At 43.1% G+C, this 20,172-nt stretch overlaps 1 protein-coding gene across 1 annotated transcript in view; it reads right to left on the bottom strand.

Annotated features, from left to right (window-relative positions):
* Window positions 1-20,172, bottom strand: part of GRM4 (glutamate metabotropic receptor 4) — a 328,568-nt gene that overhangs the window by 130,028 nt on the left and 178,368 nt on the right. Inside the window, exon 6 of the mRNA XM_040422220.1 lies at window positions 15,520-15,720. Coding sequence (XP_040278154.1) covers window positions 15,520-15,720 — 201 coding nt within the window. The remainder of the gene's footprint in view (window positions 1-15,519; window positions 15,721-20,172) is intronic.

Below are 20,172 nucleotides of genomic sequence, written 5' to 3'. Positions count from 1 at the left end.
GTAAGAGATCGGGTGCTGCCAGGCAGCAGGGGGCAGTCATGTACACAGTTTAAAGTATATTCTAACTAGAAGCGTCCCCATCACTATGGGAACGCCTCTGTGTTAGAATATACTGTCGGATCTGAGTTTTCACAAAGTGAAAACTCAGCTCTGAAAAAGCTTTTATGCAGACGGATCAGCGGATGCCAATCTTGTAATGCATCCGTGTTTTTTCAAGGACCCATTGACTTGAATGGGTCCGTGAACCGTTGTCCGTCAAAAAAATAGGACAGGTCATATTTTTTGGACGGACAGAAAACACGGATCACGGATGTGGCTGCAAAACGGTGCATTTTCCGATTTTTCCACGGACCCATTGAAAGTCAATGGGTCCGCGAAAAAAAACGGAAAACGGCACAACGGCCACAGATGCACACAACGGTCGTGTGCATGAGGCCTTATTATGCTTTTAGCTGCACAAACCCATCTGTGTTCTGAATCATCCACAAATCTCTTCACAGTATGATGATCGCGTTTAAGTTTTTGTGAAATATCTAATGTTTATATACTTTGTCCAAGGCATTGCACTATTTGAAACTTTTCGGCAGCAGAGAGATCCTTTTTCTTTCATATATTGCTTGAAAACTGTGGCCTGCTTAATAATGTGGAATGTCCTTCTTAAGTAGTTTTCCTTTAATTGGGCTCACCTGGCAAACTAATTATCAAATGTGTTTGAGATTGATTTCAGTAATCCAAAAAACCCTGAGACACAATACCATCCATAAGTTTAATTGAAAAACAAAATATGACATCTTTATCACACATACATCCAATTTGCATAATAAATTGGAATTTGGTGTAGTCATAAATGATTTTAGACATCAGCATAAGGGCTTGTTTACACGAATGTGCTGTATTTTGCGGTCTGTAAATTGCTGATCCGCAAAACACGGATACCGCCAGTGTGCTTTCCGCAATTTTCAAAACGGAACAGACAGCCCTTTATAAACAAGAATAGGACATGATATGAATAATTTTTGCGGGGCCACGGAAGGGAGAAACGGATGTGGCCTCATTGAAGTGAATGGGTCCGCACCCGAGCCGCAAAACACCAAACCACAGTCGTGTGAATGAGCCCTAAGGCTGTAGATTGATGCATTAGCAGCAACAGGAGGGCATGACATTGTCCAATGTTCACAAATTCGGCAAAATGTACATTTATTTGTACTTTCATGTTTATTGATCATAATAAGTATATCGAATCACAAAATGATTGTTAGCATAGTATTTTCAGCCATGGCAATGTGCACCTGCGATTGGGATGTGCTGACTAACCCCTATTTTTTTCATTGTTAGTATTGAATTATGGGACCTTTTATGTGTTGTTTGTAAGACGTAATTAGTAAAAAATATATTTAAGGTGTAGGTGATTCAACTATGTAAGCTAACAGCAAATGCAGAAGGTTTTCACCAGGGTCTAAAATGTGAACGGGTGTGTCACTGTGCACTCAGACATGCACTCATTTCTACAAGTGACACACAAAAAGGATCAGCCTGCCAAGGGGATGTCAGTACATACTTAAAACCTTTGTCCACAGGATAGGTCATCTATATCTGATTGGTGAAGGGTCCGTCTCCCAACTGATCTGCTGTTTGAAGATGAGTTGGCTTTTGCATCTTGCACGAGCACTGCTTTTTATTTTTTTTCAAGATTGCAATGCATGTTGTCTTTTCTGCAGCAGCGTAATGTATTCAAGTGAATGGAACAAGCACTTATAATTTCACTTCCAAGACGACATGCAGTGTAATCTTGAAGAGGAAGAGGCGCTTTGATGAACGCCGCCATCTCCGCAAACAGATGATTGACGAGGGTACCAGGAGTCAAACTGCAACAGCACATTGAGATATTAAACCCTTCAGGACCATGCCATTTTTCACCTTAAGGACCAGGCAATTTTTTGCATATCTGACATGTGTTACTTTATGTAATGATAATTTTTAACGCTTTTACTTATCTAAGCCATTCTGAGATAGTTTTTTCTTCACATATTGTACTTCATCACAGTGGTAAATTTGAGTCAAAATATTTCATTTTTATTTATAAAAAAATACAAAATTTACCAAAAATGTGGAAAAATTCAAAATTTTTTAAATTTCAATTTCTCTGCTTTTAAAACAGATGATACCTCCTAAAGTAGTTATTCCCTTACGTCCTCAACAGCACCACAGATGGGGTTAACTGCCCCTGTGGACTGGTAGGACCGGCGGAATTTTAATGAGCCCAAGAACCAATAAACGATCTTCAGCTCCCTGAAAGGGAGGAGATCACCCCCCAGCCCACCGTGTTTTTTTCTGTCCTCTGGACAGGTGGACTGGCGTGTCGCTCCCTCTCTGGGAGCTGAAGATTGCTTAGGGGTTCTTTTCCCCTCCTTAAGCTTAGCTCGCTTTCTATGGATTTCAGTGCCTTTATTTTAGGCCTGATCATGGCGATTTCGGTCTGGGGTACCGTCGGGGAGGGGGGCGTCCCCTCCCCTCTTCTCTCATCATCTGTAGACGGTGCTCCGTCCCTCCGTTACCGCATGTGTGCGGCGCTATGGGCGCCGCCATTTTCCGGAAGTGACGCGCCCTAGGTGCGCTACGTCACTTCCGGTTTTCCTAAGCGTTGCGGTGATGTATAAAACTCACCTTTCTTTTAAACTGGCTCCCTAGAAGGACATCCTGGACTTAGGATTAGTCTGGGGAGACAATTTTCGTATAGGTAGAGCCAGTATAGGCTCTGGTTTTTCTACAAGAGAAAAAAAAAAAAAAAAGGGAGTGGTGCTGATCTAGTTTCAGGAACCCGCCCATTGGGCGGGGCTTTCTCCTTTTAAGAGCCCAGAGCCCATCAGTCAGTGCTCTGGTTGCATTGCTTTCACAAGTTAGCTCCAGAGCTCTCCTGTGCTTTGTGATATTCCTGCAGTATTGCTTTGCTTGGGTTTTGTACTTCCTCTTCTTTCAGCTCTATTTCTTCTAGTGCTGGTGGGCCCCCTTAAGGTCTGGTTTTCTCCACCTCCTGATATTGTAGGTGTTATGACCTGTTTTGTTTCTTCCCTTACAGACTATGGCTTCCCCTAAGGAGCAGGATCAGCGGAAGGCTGGGGCCAAGAGGAAGCATTTGGCATGTTACAAATGTAACACACCCCTAGATGACAGCTGTCCTTACTCCAGATGTGAGAGTTGTCGCACGGCATCCACGGAACCAACGATGCAGGAGATGTTCCAATGGACCAAGACATACGTGGATGATTCCATCAAGGGAGTAGTTCAGCTGCTTAATGAGAGGCTACCAGGTCCCTCTCAGACTCCCATGGAGGTGGTCGCACCGGTCGAAAGACCTACCCCCTGTTCAGTGGGGTCTTCTTCTTCTGAGGAAGAAGAATCTACTTCTTGCTTTTTCCCTCCAGAAAAGACGCAGAAGTTACTCAAGTCCATCAGGTCGGGGGACCAGGATGTTGACATGGGGGAGTCCTCCGATCCCGCCGGTCGGACACAGCGTGTCTTTAGAGCGGATGAGACCCTCCTCTCTGTGATGCGCACAGAGTGGAAAAAGCCTGAGAAGGGTCCAGTGCTTACCAGAAAATTCAGACTCATGTACCCGATGGCTAAACCCTTGGTGGAATCGTGGGGTTCCGTTCCCAAGGTGGACATGGCTATAGCCAAGTTGTCCCGGCGCACTCTAGTCCCTGCAGACGATGGGTCTAGCCTGCAGGACCCTCTAGACCTGAGGGCAGAGTGCACCCTTAGGAGGGGTTACGCGGCGGCCGCTGCCTCCGCATCTACTTCCATTGCGGCCACTGAGGTAGCCACCTATCTACGCTCTAGGCTTAATCAGATCCAGACGGATGTGGACCAGAGCGTATCAAGAGACGACATCCTGGCAGCCTTCAAGTCAGCCAACCTGGCTATGGACTTTTTAGTTGATTCCTCCCAGATGCAGCTGAAGCTGGCCGCCAAAACTATGGCCCTAGTTTCAGCTGCCCGCAGACCACTCTGGCTGAAACCGTGGATCGCGGATAACGCATCCAAGTTTAACCTTTGTGGGCTCCCCTTCGAACCAGATAGGTTATTCGCGTCCGTATTGGACAAAATAATGGAGGGGCTCTCCGATAAAAAAGGGAAGAGCCTCCCCCAGCAGCCCTTTCGGGGACGCCCCAGACAGGAAAAGAAGGGCAGAGGTCGTCCTGGGCAGCAGTCTAGGCGCAGAGATTGGGGGGGGCCGTCTCGTAAATATCCGAGACGCCCCCGCAAGCCCACCAGGGAGGCAAAACCCTCCTGACTATGGGCCTCCTCGAGGCTCTTGGATAAGCCCTGCTGCCCCTGCAGTGTCTCCTCTAGATTTTCCCGTACCCCTTCCCCAGATTCCCGTGGGGGGCCGTCTTGCCCATTTCAAAGACTCTTGGAGCCGGTTCATTGCAGACCCCTGAGTCCAGGACATAGTTTCCGCCGGGTACCGGGTAGATCTTATCTCTCTCCCCCCAGAGAGATTCATCGCCACACGAAACTTCGGGTCTGCCAAACAGGTGGTCCTAGAATCTTACATTCAGGACTATATTTCCAAGGGAGCCCTAGAGGAGGTACCGGCAGGGGAGAGGGGCCTAGGGATTTATTCACCAGTGTTCCTGGTTCCCAAGAAGACAGGAGATCTCCGGATGATCATCGATTTGAGATTCCTCAATCGATTTATAAGGAAAACAAGGTTTCGCATGGAAACCATAAGGTCAGTCAGCCATATCCTCAATCCTGGGGACGTCATGGCTACTCTGGACCTCAAGGATGCGTACCTTCACATTCCGATCCATTCCGCTTCCCGGAAACTCCTCAGGATCGCGGTCCAGATTTCAGGGGTTTGCAGGCACTTTCAGTTTGCCGTGCTTCCCTTCAGAATCTCTTCTGCCCCCCTTATCTTCACCAAGGTGGTGGTTTCGGTGGTGGCAGCTTTGAGACTCCAAGGACTGACTATTATTCCTTATCCGGACGATTGGCTTTTCATAGCCTCTTCAGTTCCGATCCTTACCCACCATCTTCAGGTCGCAATCTCTTTTCTCTTCCGCCTAGGCTGGATTATCAACTGGCAGAAGTCGAATGTGAGCCCATCGACTTCAATCCATTACTTAGGATTCGTGGTCGACTCTGTGGAGATGTCCCTCCGGTTGACTCCAGAAAGGAGAGCGCGGATTCAGGACCTGGCAAAGGTCCTTTATGTCCCTCGTCGAGTCTCTATCCGGACTCTCATGAAGATGCTGGGGATCATGTCAGCGGCTGCGGATGCGGTCCCTTGGGCGCTATGGCACCTCCGTCCTCTTCAGTCAGAGGTCTTACACCTATGGAACGGCAGCCCTGCGGGGCTAGATTCCCTGTGCTCCCTGTCCGGTCAAACCCGAAATTCCCTCAGATGGTGGTTTCAGCTACCAGCAGGGAAGTCTATGACCCAACCAGCTTGGGTCATATTGAATACAGGCGCGTCCCTTGTAGGCTGGGGCGCTCACCTGGACGGATCCCCAATTCAGGGATCTTGGTCTCCTCTGGAGCGGCATCTTTCCTCCAATCTTCGCGAGATGCGAGCTAGCCCTCCTTCACTTTGCGCCTCAGATCCGGGGCAAAGCAGTGAAAGTCCAGTCAGACAATATGACTGCAGTTCTCTATATAAATAAACAGGGAGGCACAAGATCATTGCCCCTTCTGTCAGAGATCGGGGTAATTCTTCGGTGGGCATTGCTGAACCTTTCCCATCTATCTGCCGTTCATATTCGAGGCTCCCTCAATATGATAGCGGACCGCTTAAGTCGAGGATTACCGACCATGGAGTGGTCTCTGCATCCGGAGATCTTCAGGCAGCTAGTTCACAGATGAGGTATGCCAGAAGTGGATCTCATGGCAACCAGGTTCAACGCCAAGGTGATGAGGTTCTGTTCCCTCTACAGGGAAGACAACCCCCTGGCGATAGATGCTCTGTCAATACCGTGGAGGTTCAGGCTGGCTTACATTTTCCCTCCCTTTTCCATGATACCGAGGGTATTGATGAAAATCCGTCAGGATCAGGCCTCGGTAATAGCCATCATACCGTTTTGGCCCAGAAGATCCTGGTTTACCCAGCTCATTCAGATGAGTCGGGGACAATACTGGAGACTCCCCCCGGAGCAGACCCTGGTGTCGTGGGACACTCACCTCTGCCTAGATCTGCACAGGTTCAACCTGACAGCCTGGAGGTTGATCAGTCCCTTCCCAACATAGAAGGGCTTTCCGAGTCGGTCCTGAGAACTTTGTCGCATTCCCGAGCAGAGTCTACAAAGAAGGCCTACTCCAGGATCATGAGAATCTTCGAGGCATGGTGTGATTCTAGACAGGTGGCGTCTGCAGATCCGCCCCTTCCTGTGATACTTCAATTTCTTCAGGATGGATTAGATAGAGGCCTATCTCCAGCTACCTTGAAGGTACAGGTTTATGCCATCTCGGCCTGTCTCAACAGGCCACATTCTCGGGACCCACTCATCAAACGCTTCCTGAAGGGAGCTGAAAGACTAAAGCCTACTATACTGAAACCTATCCCCCAGTGGGATCTTTCAGTAGTGCTCAGGGGGCTAGCATCTCCCCCCTTCGAGCCCTTGGAGGAGGTAAATTTTAAATTTTTGACTTTAAAGATGGTCTTTCTTCTGGCTATAGCTTCAGCCAAAAGAGTTTCTGAATTGCAGGCTTTCTCCGCAATTCACCCGTACATTATTTTTCTACAGGATAGAGTACTCCTGAAGTTTTTACCTTACTTCAGGCCTAAGGTGCCTACTTTCCAGTACATCAATCAGGTAATATCTTTACCAGTTTTGTTTACAGCCTCCTACTCTGATACTCCAGCTAGAGACCCGCTGGATATTTCAAGATGCCTCCAGATCTATGTGGATAGATCTAGTGAATTCAGGATAGATGAGAATCTTCTTATCCTGTTTGCCGGTAAGTCTAAAGGCCGTAAAGCGTCTAAAGCCACCATTAGTCGCTGGATCAAGGAGGCCATTATGGAAGCTTTCGTCTCCCAATCCTTAGATCCTCCTGAGTTTGTGAGAGCCCATTCTACTAGGGCGGTCTCCACCTCGGTTGCGGAGAGAAGACTCCTCCCCTTAGAGTTGATCTGTAAGGCGGCCTCCTGGAGCTCTGAGTCAACCTTCATCTCCCATTATAGGATAGATGCTAGGATGGCAGAGTTTTCGGCTTTTGGGCAGACTGTTCTTAGTTCTGCCAGGCATGAGGACCCTCCCTAGGGGATTCTTCTTGCTATCTCCCCATCTGTGCTGCTGTTGAGGACGTAAGGGAATCGTTAATTTCTAACGATAATTTGTTTTCCCTTAGTCCTAACAGCAGCACACAAATATCCCACCCTAAATACATTATGCTTGTTAAAAACACGGTGGGCTGGGGGGTGACCTCCTCCCTTTCAGGGAGCTGAAGATCGTTTATTGGTTCTTGGGCTCATTAAAATTCAGACGGTCCTACCAGTCCACAGGGGCAGTTAACCCCATCTGTGCTGCTGTTAGGACTAAGGGAAAACAAATTATCGTTAGAAATTAACGATTACTTCCCATATATCTTTAGTTATTAGATCATTTACCATATACTACTTCATGTTTGTAAATGACATTTTCTTTTTTTGGGATGTTAGAAGGCTTAGAAGTTTAGAAGCAATTCTTAAAATTTTTAAGAAAATTTCCAAAATCCAATTTTTTAGGATCAGTTTAGGTCTGAAGTCACTTTGTGTGGCTTACATAATAGAAACCACCCACAAATGACCCAATTTTCGAAACTAGACCCCTCAAGGTATTCAAAACTGATTTTACAAACTTTGTTAACCCTTTAGGTGTTCCACAAGAATTAAAGGAAAATGGACATGAAATTTTAGAATTTCACTTTTTTGGCATATTTTCCATTTTAATCTATTTTTTCCAGTAACCAAGCAAGGGTTAAAAGCCAAACAAAACTCAATATTTATTATCCTTATTCTGTAGTTTACAGAAACACCCCATATGTGGTCGTAAATGGCTGTACAGGCAAACGGTAGGCTGCAGAAGGAAAGGAACGCCATATGGTTTTTGGAGGGCAGATTTCACTGGGATAATTTTAAGTTGCCATGTCACAATTGAAGACCCCCTGATGAACCCCTAGAGTACAAACTCCTAAAAAGTGACCCCATTTTGGAAACTATGTGATAAGGTGGCAGTTTTGTTGGTATAATTTCAGGGTACATATGATTTTTGGTTGCTCTATATTACACATTTTATGAGGTAAGGTAACAAAAAATTGTTTTGGCACCATTTTTATTTTTTGTCTTTTACAATGTTCATCTGACAGGTTAGATCATGTGCTATTTTTATAGAGCAAGTTGTTACAGACACGACAATACCAAGTATGACAACTTTTTTTTTGGTTGTTTGTTTCAGTTCAATATTTTTTAGTGTCTCCATATTCTGAAAGCCATAGTTGTTTTATTTTTTGGGCGACTGTCTTATGTAAGGGCTCTTTTTTTCGGTATGAGATGACCATTTTATTGGTACTATTTTAGGGTGCATATGACTTTTTGATTGCTTGGTATTTCACATTTTGTGATATAAGGTGACAAAAAATAGCTTTTTTGAAACCGTTTTTATTAATTATTTTTTTATGGTGTTCTCCTGAGGGGTTAGGTCATGTGAAATTTTAATATACCTGGTTGTTACAGACACGGTGATAACTAATATGTCTACTTTTTTAAAAAAAATTTCACTGTTAGCACAATAAAAGCATTTTTGAAACAAAAAAAATCATGTTTTAGTGTCTTCATATTCTGAGAGCCATAGTTTTTTTTATTTTTTGGGCGATTGTCTTAGCTATGGGCTCATTTTTTGCAGGATGAGATGATGGTTTGATTGGTACTACTTTGGGGGGCATATGCCTTTTTGATAGCTTGGTGTTGCACTTTTTATTATGTACAGTGACAAAAAAAAATGTTGTTTTAGCACAGTTTTTATTTTATTTTTTCTATGTCGTTCAGGTGAGGGGGTGGATCATGTGATATTTTATAGAGCCGGTTGTTACGGATGTGGCAATACCCAATATGTCTGTTTTTATTTTTTATCAATTTTTTTTTCACAATTTTACAGTCAGGTCCATAAATATTGGGACATCAACACAATTCTGAGGAATAAATTGGATTGGGCATCACTCAATATCAGGCAAACATATGTTCAAGCTGGATTATATCAGAATAAAATTTATAGTGAATAATAAGCACATAATATGTACAACATGTTGCATAAAAAACAATCTACATTAAAAAACACAGACTCGTTTAGGGGTAAAAACAACCCCTTCTTCAGTGGTGACTGAAGAAGGGGTCGTTTTTACCCCGAAACGTGTCTGGTAATAACAGTGAGGGACCATCAAGACAGAAGTGCTTACATTTGCATATTTCCTTAATCGGAATAATGGCAACTTCGAAGTAAAACCACCTACGGCGAAAGAGATTTGAAATCCCAGCCTGAAGTTATAGGTCACATGACCATGCAGTGAACCACGTGGGACGCCACACAGGTCCTGGCAGGTCACAGCAGTGAAACAACGCCTTACCGCTGCAACAAACATCTAAGAGCGGGAGAACTTCACCTACAGGTCCTTGCAGATAATAACAGAGGAACACGCTACAGCTCCGGTGTGCAAGTGGACCGACAACAATAAAAGACGCGGGAGTGGTAAAGTACCATGTTAATATGAGCACAGTTGTTTTTGCTCACACATTCAAATACATGATCCTGATGCCAAGCTCATTGTGATATATACCCTTATCTGACTTGACTATTTGGGCCTTTACATTTTAAGACATTATTTAAAGCCACGGCGAACAATTTACTTTCCAGTGCAATTGACTTTTAGCATAAGCATTAAAAATACAGATTATGTTTTTTTATGTAGATTGTTTTTTATGCAACATGTTGTACATATTATGTGCTTATTATTCACTATAAATTTTATTCTGATATAATCTAGCTTGAACATATGTTTGCCTGATATTGAGTGACGCCCAATCCAATTTATTCCTCTTCTTCTCACTACATCAGCATTAGGGAGTGCTGTGGGGCAGCGCACCTTTCCAAAAGTGGAACAGTGAGTGAGCCACCATTTCTCTGTATCAACACAATTCTAACATTTTTGGCTCTATACACCACCACAATGGATTTGAAATGAAACGAACAAGATGTGCTTTAACTGCAGACTGTCAGCTTTAATTTGAGGGTATTTACATCCAAATCAGGTGAACGGTGTAGGAATTACAACAGTTTGCATATGTGCCTTCCACTTGTTAAGGAAACAAAAGTAATGGGACAATTGGCTTCTCAGCTGTTCCATGGCCGTGTGTGTTATTCCCTCATTATCCCAATTACAATGAGCAGATAAAAGGTCCAGAGTTCATTTCAAGTGTGCTATTTGCATTTGGAATCTGCTGCTTTCAACGGTCAAGATCCAAAGAGCTGTCACTATCAGTGAAGCAAGCCATCATTAGGCTGAAAATACACAACAAACCCATCAGAGAGATAGCAAAAACATTAGGCGTGGCCAAAACAACTGTTTGGAAGATTCTTAAAAAGAAGGAACGCACCGGTGAGCTCAGCAACACCAAAACACCCGGAAGACCACGGAAAACAACTGTGGTGGATGACCGAAGAATTCTTTCCCTGGTGAAGAAAACACCCTTCACAACAGTTGGCCAGATCAAGAACACTCTCCAGGATGTAGGTGTATGTGTGTCAAAGTCAACAATCAAGAGAAGACTTCACCAGAGTGAATACAGAGGGTTCACCACAAGATGTAAACCATTGGTGAGCCTCAAAATCAGGAAGGCCAGATTAGAGTTTTCCAAACGACATCTAAAAAAGCCTTCACAGTTCTGGAACAACATCCTATGGACAGATGAGACCAAGATCAACTTGTACCAGAGTGATGGGAAGAGAAGAGTATGGAGAAGGAAAGGAACTGCTCATGATCCTAAGCATACCACCTCATCAGTAAAGCATGGTGGCGTGGGCATGTATGGCTGCCAATGGAACTGGTTATCTTGTATTTATTGATGATGTGACTACTCACAAAAGCAGCAGGATGAATTCTGAATTGTTTCGGGCAATATTATCTGCTCATATTCAGCCAAATGCTTCAGAACTCATTGGACGGCGCTTCACAGTGCAGATGGACAATGACCCAAAGCATACTGCAAAAGCAACCAAAGAGTTTTTCAAGGGAAAGAAGTGGAATGTTATGCAATGGCCAAGTCAATCACCTGACCTGAATCCGATTGAGCATGCATTTAACTTGCTGAAGACAAAACTAAAGGGAAAATCTCCCAACGAACAAGCAGGAACTGAAGACAGGCAGAGCATCACAAGGGATGAAACCCAGCGTCTGGTGATGTCTATGCGTTCCAGACTTCAGGCTGTAATTGACTGCAAAAGATTTGCAACCAAGTATTGAAAAGTGAAAGTTTGATTTATGATTATTTTTATGTCCCATTACTTTTGGTCCCTTAACAAGTGGGAGGCACATATGCAAACTGTTGTAATTCCTACACCGTTCACCTGATTTGGATGTAAATACCCTCAAATTAAAGCTGACAGTCTGCAGTTAAAGCACTAGTTTCATTTCAAATCCATCGTGGTGGTGTATAGAGCCAAAAATTTTAGAATTGTGTCGATGTCCCAATATTTAATTTTTTTATTATGTTTTTTACACTTTTGTCCCACTATGGGACTTCAACTTCTGGGGTCTGATCCTTTCTGCAATGCATTACAAGACAACCTGTGTTGTAATGCATTGGCTGTCAGCTTTTTGCTGACAGCCTGCCTGTGAGACCCAGCCTAAGTGCTTGATCTCACAGTCTTCTGTAGGAGGCAAGCCCCGATGCCTATGGAAAGCATCTGGCTTGCCTTCTCTGCCATCGGGTCCCCGCCACTGCAGCGCGGAGACCCGATGGAGATGCGGAGGGCACCTGTACCCTCCACAAACCCTCTGCATGCTGCGGTCATCTTTTACTGTGGCATACAAGGGGTTAATACGCTGGCATTGGTGTCTTCACCGATGACAGCTTATGCCGCAGGGACCCGGCTGTCAGTGACTGCTGGGTCTGTGCCGCTGTTCAGGCGGGCTCCTCTCCTGCATCCGCCCGATCAGCCTTCTGTACATTTACATTGCTGGTTCTTAAGTCATGTCCAGCTGTAATATACATGTACGGCAAGGGTCCTTAAGGGGTTAAGAGAATGAAAATATGTGATTAGAAAAATCATAAGCAAACAAAAAAGCTTCCGGTCATAAATCAAACAGCTGTTGAAATCTAAATCAGTTCGCCTAATGTCTGCATCAAAATTCTCTTACTATACTAATTACTTTTAAAGGACACTCAATTTTGGACAGGAAAGTGATAGGTCACCAGTTCACCATTTGATTCAACCATGCCATATAAAATTCATAATGTAATGAATCACCTGACTAATTAACACACCTGACTGATTCAATTAACACAGTGGGAGACATTTAGTAGGCTATTTACGCCACAATTGTGGCATAAAAAAGTCACGTAATAATTTGCAACTTTTTGAACTTCTCGCCACTTTTCAGAAGTGGCTTGGCACTGCTTAAAAGATTTACTATAACTTACACCAGAAAAAGGCCAAAGATGCAACTAATTTATTAAGAGGCATTTGCCTCTTAATAAATCAGAAGCATCTTACTCCAGTGCAGGGGGATCAAGACTGATGTATGGGAATGCCAGTCTCAATAAATCTTCCTCAGTATGCAATTCAGCCAGAGAAAGTCACACATATACAGTGCTGCCCATAATTATTCCTACCCCTGTCAAATTTTGACTTAAAGTTACTTTTATTCAACCAGCAAGTAATTTTTGGACAGGAAATGACATAGGTGTCTCCCAAAAGATAATGTAAGATGTACAAGAGGCATTATTGTGGGAAAAAAACATTTCTCAGCTTTTATTTACATTTGAGTAAAAAATACAAGATGTTCAATACAAAATCTCAGAGGACGTGGTCGGAAGCCAAAAGTGACACCTGTGCTGGCCAGGAGGATAGTTAGAGAGGTGAAAAAGAATCCAAGGATCACCACCAAGGCCATCCTGGTGAATCTGGGCTCTGCTGGTGGCAATGTCTTAAGGCAGACAATCCAACGGACACTGCACACTGCTGTGTTCCACAGATGCAGACCAAGGAGGACGCCACTTCTCCAGATAAGGCACACAAAAGCTTGCTTGGCCTTTGCAAAAGCTCATCTGGACTTCTGGTCTTCTGTGTTATGGTCAGATGAAACAAAAATAGAATTTTTGGTCACAATGATGTTTCCTTCATTTGGCGTAAAAAAGGAGAAGCCTTCAACCCAAAGAACACCATCTCCACTGTCAAACATGGTGGTGGGAACCTAATGCTTTGGGGGTGTTTTTTAGCCAATGGACCAGGGAACCTAATCACAGTAAACGGCACCATGAAAAAAGAGCATTACATGAGGATTCTCAATGACAACATTAGGCAGTCTGCAGAGAAACTTGGCCTGGGGTGCCAGTGGACATTTCAGCATGACAATGACCCAAAACACACAGCAAAAGTGGTGAAGAAATGGTTAACAGACAACAACATTAATGTTTCGGAGTGGCCCAGCCAGAGTCCAGACTTGAATCCAATTGAGAATCTGTGGAAGGAGCTAAAGATCAGGGTGATGGCAAGAAGACCCTCCAACCTGAAAGATTTGGAGCTCATTGCTAAAGATGAATGGGCAAAAACACTTGTGGAGACATGCAAAAAGCTGGTCTGCAATTATAGGAAGCATTTGATTGCTGTAATAGCCAATAAAGGCTTTTATATTGATTACTGAGAAGGGTATGAATAATTTTGGACTAAACACTTTTTGCTCAAATGTAAATAAAAGCTGAGAAATAGTTTTTTCCCCCACAATAATGCCTCTTGTACATCGTCTTATTATCTTTCGGGAGACACCTATGTCATTTCCCGTCAAAAAATTGCTTGGTGGTTGAATAAAAGTAACTAAGTCAAAATTTGCCAGGGGTATGAATTATTATGGGCAGCACTGTATATATGTATCTGGAAATTTGACATATTGCATGCCTGTTTACCCTGTTTGACTAGAAATCTTTTGCTAAGACTGAAGATGGTCTTGCATAGAACATGCCAGAGAGTTCCAAACTTAGTCATCAAAAATTACCTTTATTTGCTATTGCCTGTTTTATATGGGGGCCTTTACTATCAGAAATACAGTTATATTAGGCATATTTCTGGTGCAGATTGTGGAGCAAAGGTTATTTGCGCCACAATCTGTGACTTTTCCCCACTCACGACAGATCTAAAAAATGGAAGCGTGGTGTGGGCCAGGTAGGGGACAGGCCGGCAGCCCATCTCATTTATCATTTTCTACGCCTGTTTTAGGTGTAGAAAATGGTCTAAATGTAAGACAACAAGGAAGTTATATTGATGCCGGCACCTCTACATAACTTCAGTGGATCCACCGCCAGCTAGAGGGCTTATTAAGACCGGCGTCTAAAACGTATATCTGCCTATATAGAGTACAATAACATTAGTTTTCGACGATCATATATTTTGCCACATCTTGCAATATTCCTAATGGTTTTTTTAAAGGTTAAGTTATAATAACAGTAATTCCCAGTACAATTCAGTATTGAAGTGTGCCAGATACTGGCTACATATACAGGCACTGTTAAAAAAATAAAAATTAACAAGGCTGCTTGAAAGAATTGCCATTCGAATTTAACCTGAGAATACTGCACTTGTACTGCTCATGAAACACACTTAAAATGTTTTTACATTTTTAATAAAAATCTTAGATGTCACATGTAATAGGCTTTAAGCAGGAATGTCTTTCTAGTTATCCAGCCATTTTTGTATTTTTCTATTGATCCCATCTATGTGTGAAGTATCTATTCTATGAAATTACTACTGGTCTGTATACTCCCTTACGTCAGAGTTTTTGGAGTATCCACATATGTATTTCTGTGACATTTGTAATCTATTTACGTAAGTTAGTCTGTTTGTCCTGTTTACCTGTTTATGAATTTGTCTCACTGACCCATTTATGTCTATTCATGTATTCATTATAAGGGCCTGCCTGGCTAAATTTATTTATCTGTCCAATTTATCTAGTTCACTATGCATACATCTGTATTTCCAGTGCATCTATATCTACCTTAGGGGTAAAACTAGCAACATCAATATTTCAAGCAGGCATTGTGAGTGGAGTCAATATCAATATTCCGTTTTGTTTCCTACCAGTTGGTAGGAACAATTAAAGGACTTTTTAGAAATTAAAGCTGGTGACTGTCTTTGGAAAGCTTTGCACTGGAGGGTATCCCATGTTTATAATTATTAATGAACAACAGATATATCTGCATACCTATCAATACCCTTCCACTAACACAGTATTTATGGTTTCTTATTGCAATCTAACTAGAATTGTCCTTACCTGTAAAATTGACACTACGGATGTATTTCAGTAGTTCAGCACCATCAACTGGGTCCATGCGGCTGCACAGTCCAACGCTCCCAGGACACAAAGCTTTGTGCATGTTATGAAGTGCATGGGCCATTGCATACACAGCATCAATAACAAACTGTACCTTGCCTTCCTGTTCATAAGCAGACCCTACACCAATCCTCTCCTGATCTGTGCAAGAGAGAAATGCACATAAATCTCAATTTTTTTAAAAATAACCCTTCAAATACAATGCAAAGGGGTTCATGCATTAAAGAATGCGGAAAGAAAAATGGTTACCCACAATGGTTTCTGGACTTATGGTGTTTGCCAATACTTTGAATTTTGTCATTTGTGGTCAGATGGTAGTAGAAAAAACAATTACGGCACAAAGAGGGAGGGCTGTAGGAGTACTTAAAGTCTCTAAACAGATAGTGCTATTCTAAGTCTTTCTAGATACCGTAGAACAAAAGGTGTTGAATTTCACAAAATGAAGATTCATAGGTAGAAGCAAATCAAATCATAAGATAATCCAGCAGTACCAAAAAAATATATATTGTGTCATGCCTTTAGTAGTATTTCTTATATTGCATGTGTTCCAGGTGTAATTGCTCCATCTAGTGGTTGTCTGTTCAATCGGTTTAGTTAGCTAGCATACAACTCCCTGTATGTCCCTAGGGAGCCACTGTTTCTGTCACATGACTTGGTGACAGCAAGTGAGCTCATGTAGGAGGCATTTTACCGCGCCCAAAATCTGCGAACTAGCAGCATCTGAAGTAATCATCCTCATCCAAGTCTACAGTAGCATCGCTGGTATGTTCAGATTACCATCTAGCATTTTAGGTTTATATGTTAATGTATATTGCTGTATTTTGCATGTTTCCTACTGTTGTTGTCTACTCCATAGTTATGTTAGAGACCATGCTAGTGACAGGTCAGCAACTTCCTTGTGCATATGTATATACAGTAGCTACTCATCTTCCCACTTATTGCCATGTTGTATTTCATGCACATGTTCCTGTCTGGATATACCTGCATTATATAGTGTGGTTATATGCTGCTGTATGATAATAAGCACATTCTTTTTCTTGCTCATGCCTTTCACCTATTGATGTTGGACCCTGCTCCTTCTTATGATTGAGTTTAGCTGCCTGCCAATGTATACTCCTCTGACACATAAGGAGGACAGAATATATTGTTTCAGCTGAATTCCATTTCTATTGGATAGTGGATTGTAATTTGCAGCTCTTCACTGGTCTGGCAAAACCATCTGGAGGTCTCTACTGTGTGCTATATTTGGAAGTGCTATGTCTACAAATATGGTATCATATTATATATACAGTCCGAAATTATAAAACCTTTTACTGCTTGAAGCAAAAGGCTTTTATGTTGTCATCATAACAAGAAAGTATATCTGGAAAAAATTGTTCTCTGGACTGCTTTAAGCAAAAAACTGATAGTACCCTTTTATAATAAAACCGAAGAGATGATCAGGAAACGGTATAAGTGCAATGTGATTAGTAAGTGCCATAATAAATACAGAACCACATTTTGACCATTTTGCTATGGTGAGCATCAGAGAGATAATGTGTGCACCAGTGTGTAGTCATAACCATCTTATACATCAGCATGAGGGCTCCTTCACACGACCGTCTTTTTCAGTGTTTTGCGGACCGTTTTTCACGGATCTGTTGTTCCGTTTTATGTTTCCGTTGTGTTTCTGTTTCTGTTCCGTTTTTCCGTATGGCATATAGAGTATACAGTAATTACATAGAAAAAATGGGGCTGGGCATAACATTTTCAATAGATGGTTCCGCAAAAACGGAACAGATACGGAAGACATGCGGATGCATTTCCGTATGTGTTCTGTTTTTTTTGCGGACCCATTGACTTGAATGGAGCCACGGAACGTGATTTGCGGGCAATAATAGGACATGTTCTATCTTTCAACGGAACGGAAAAACGGAAATACGGAAACTGAATGCATACGAAGTACATTCCATTTTTTTTGCGGAACCATTGAAATGAATGGTTCCGTATACGGAACGCAAAAAACATCCGTGTGAACGAGCCCTAAGGCTGTAGATGGATGCTTTAGCAGCAACAGGAGAGCATGACATTGTCCAATGTTCACAAATTCAGCAGACTTTACATTTATTTGTACTTGTTTTTATCTGGGGCATCTTTATTCATCAGAATAAGTATATTAAATCACAAAATCATTGTTAGTTTATGTTTATGGGCCGTTATGTAAGATATAAAATATATATAAGTTATTAAACTGCATAAGCTAACAGCAAATGCAGAGACTGAACAGAAGAGGGTTGCACCAGGGTCTGAAATAGATTGTGTGTCAAAGACGTGCACTCATTTTTACAAGTGCCACACAGAAAGGATCAGCCTGCCTTGTTAAAGGGGTTGTGCAGCCAGTAGAAATTAAAAACCTATCCACAGGATAGGTCATCAATATCTGATTGTGGAGTTCTGACTCCCGGGCACTCCTGCCAATCAGCTGTTTGAAGAACAGGCCACACTTGTTTCCTCTTCAAGATTACACTGCACAATGTCTCACTAACGGCAGCAGCGCAATAACAAGTGCTCATGCCTTTCAAATGAATGGAACAAGCACTTAAAATTACACTTCCAAGATGACGTTTTGAGATGATGCACAGTGTAATATTGATGAGGAAGTGGTGCTTGCATGAGTGCCACCTCCTCTTCAAACAGCTGATTGACAGGGGTGCCAGGACTCAGACCCCTATTGATCAGATATTGATGACCTATTGTCACGGCTGAGGATGGGAAAAACCCTCAGCCGTGCGATGACGGAAGATGGTGGTGGCTGCTTGGCCAGGAGCACAGAATTAGGGAGCAGGTCACCTCCTATCGCATCCCTAATCTGACCCTGACTCCTAGCTGCATGAGCCGACCTTGAAGGTAGGAGGGCTCATGCTCCGGAACCTCGGATCCCCTGTAACCCTCCACAGATCCCTAAAGCTAGGAGCAGGGTAAGACGACTTGTCCCTCCTAGACACGGAGGAACAGGAGTCTCACAGGCCAGGCTACAATAAAGGGGAACATATACAACTTATGGCAATGGCAGGTAAATGCACCAAGTATAGCACCTACCTGCCACAGACACAAAGCCTGGAACCCATGCAGAAGTGCTGATGTCCAAAGAACACACACGGACACAGCACACAGCACACAGGAACCCAGGAACATAAGCTGCAATAAACAAGTGTACCAAACACACACCTTCATAACATCGTATGTGACATAAACTTCATAACATCAAACAAGATTTATGACCACAAGGGTGGCTCTCAGTGGCAGATGGTATAAACCAGGAGGGTGCCTCCAGCTTACACACAAGGCTGGAGTACCTCTCAGCTTCAGGTCTCAACTGAGGCTTTATAGCCCATGTAGCCACACCCACACTCAGACACACCCAGTGTTCACACAGAAAGAAGGGAATTAACCCTTCTCACACCAGGGAAGGGAAGACCACAACTAAAAGGGAAATACACACACACAATTACCCTGCAGCTGTTACCGCAGGCAACGACATGCGCGGCAACCGTGTCAAGGGAGTCGGCCAGAAGGCCGAGACACTGCCAGCACATGTAACCAATACAACACGTTGCCACGGGCAGCCACAGGCGAATGGAAGTGTCAGTGCACACACACAAACCACGTGCACACCAAACCTACAAAAAGGCACACTTACAAAGACAGGTTGCCATGTGCAACCGCATGCAGACTGCAGCAAGCTGCCAAGCAACAGCTCAGGCTGCTATGCTGCCAAGCACATAAATAGAGCATGTTGCCAACGGCAACCACAAGTGAGGCAACATACAAGCGGCCCTCACCTGTGGCTGAAACAACCACACGAGACCGCAGGCAACAGCATGCGGTGATAGGAGTCACGACCATGACCATCAATATGTGCTGACTGCACAACCCCTTTAAGACCTACAATGGTGCGGCATGGGCTATAGGTCCATAGTCCACACACTTATCAGGGTCATGGAGCCTGTCCACACAGGGTGGAGAAAGGGACTGCAGCCACTTAATTTTACTATTCTTATTATTGTATGCAGGTTCAAAGTGTGGCATTACAACTGTGTAGGGGGACAAATGGGGACATTATTACTGGAGGGGGGCACAAATGGGGCACTGTTATTGTATTGGGGCACTATAACTGTGTAAGGCACTACTACTGTAGGCCATAAGACTGATAGTACCCAAGTTACATTCATCTCATAAACTATATTAGAAAAACCACTCTTTATTCAATGAAATTAAAAATCTGACCCTTACACGCTGTATTTATTGAATACTTCAGCATAACCTAACCTCTATATCCTTATATACTATATCCTAATCAGTGCCATTAGTTGACTTTATTATCTCTAATTGTACAGGGTGGGCCATTTATATGGATACACCTTAATAAAATGGGAATGGTTGGTGATATTAACTTCCTGTTTGTGGCACATTAGTATATGTGGGGGGGGGGAAAACTTTTCAAGATGGGTGGTCACAATGGTGGCCATTTTGAATTCGGCCATTTTGAATCCAACTTTTGTTTTTTCCATAGGAAGAGGGTCATGTGACACATCAAACTTATTGGGAATTTCA

Source organism: Bufo bufo, chromosome 3 (assembly GCF_905171765.1).
Source record: "Bufo bufo chromosome 3, aBufBuf1.1, whole genome shotgun sequence".
NCBI classification, from domain to species: Eukaryota; Metazoa; Chordata; class Amphibia; order Anura; family Bufonidae; genus Bufo; species Bufo bufo.
Note: the sequence above shows the minus strand (reverse complement) of the source record. Positions and strands in the feature narration are given on the sequence as shown.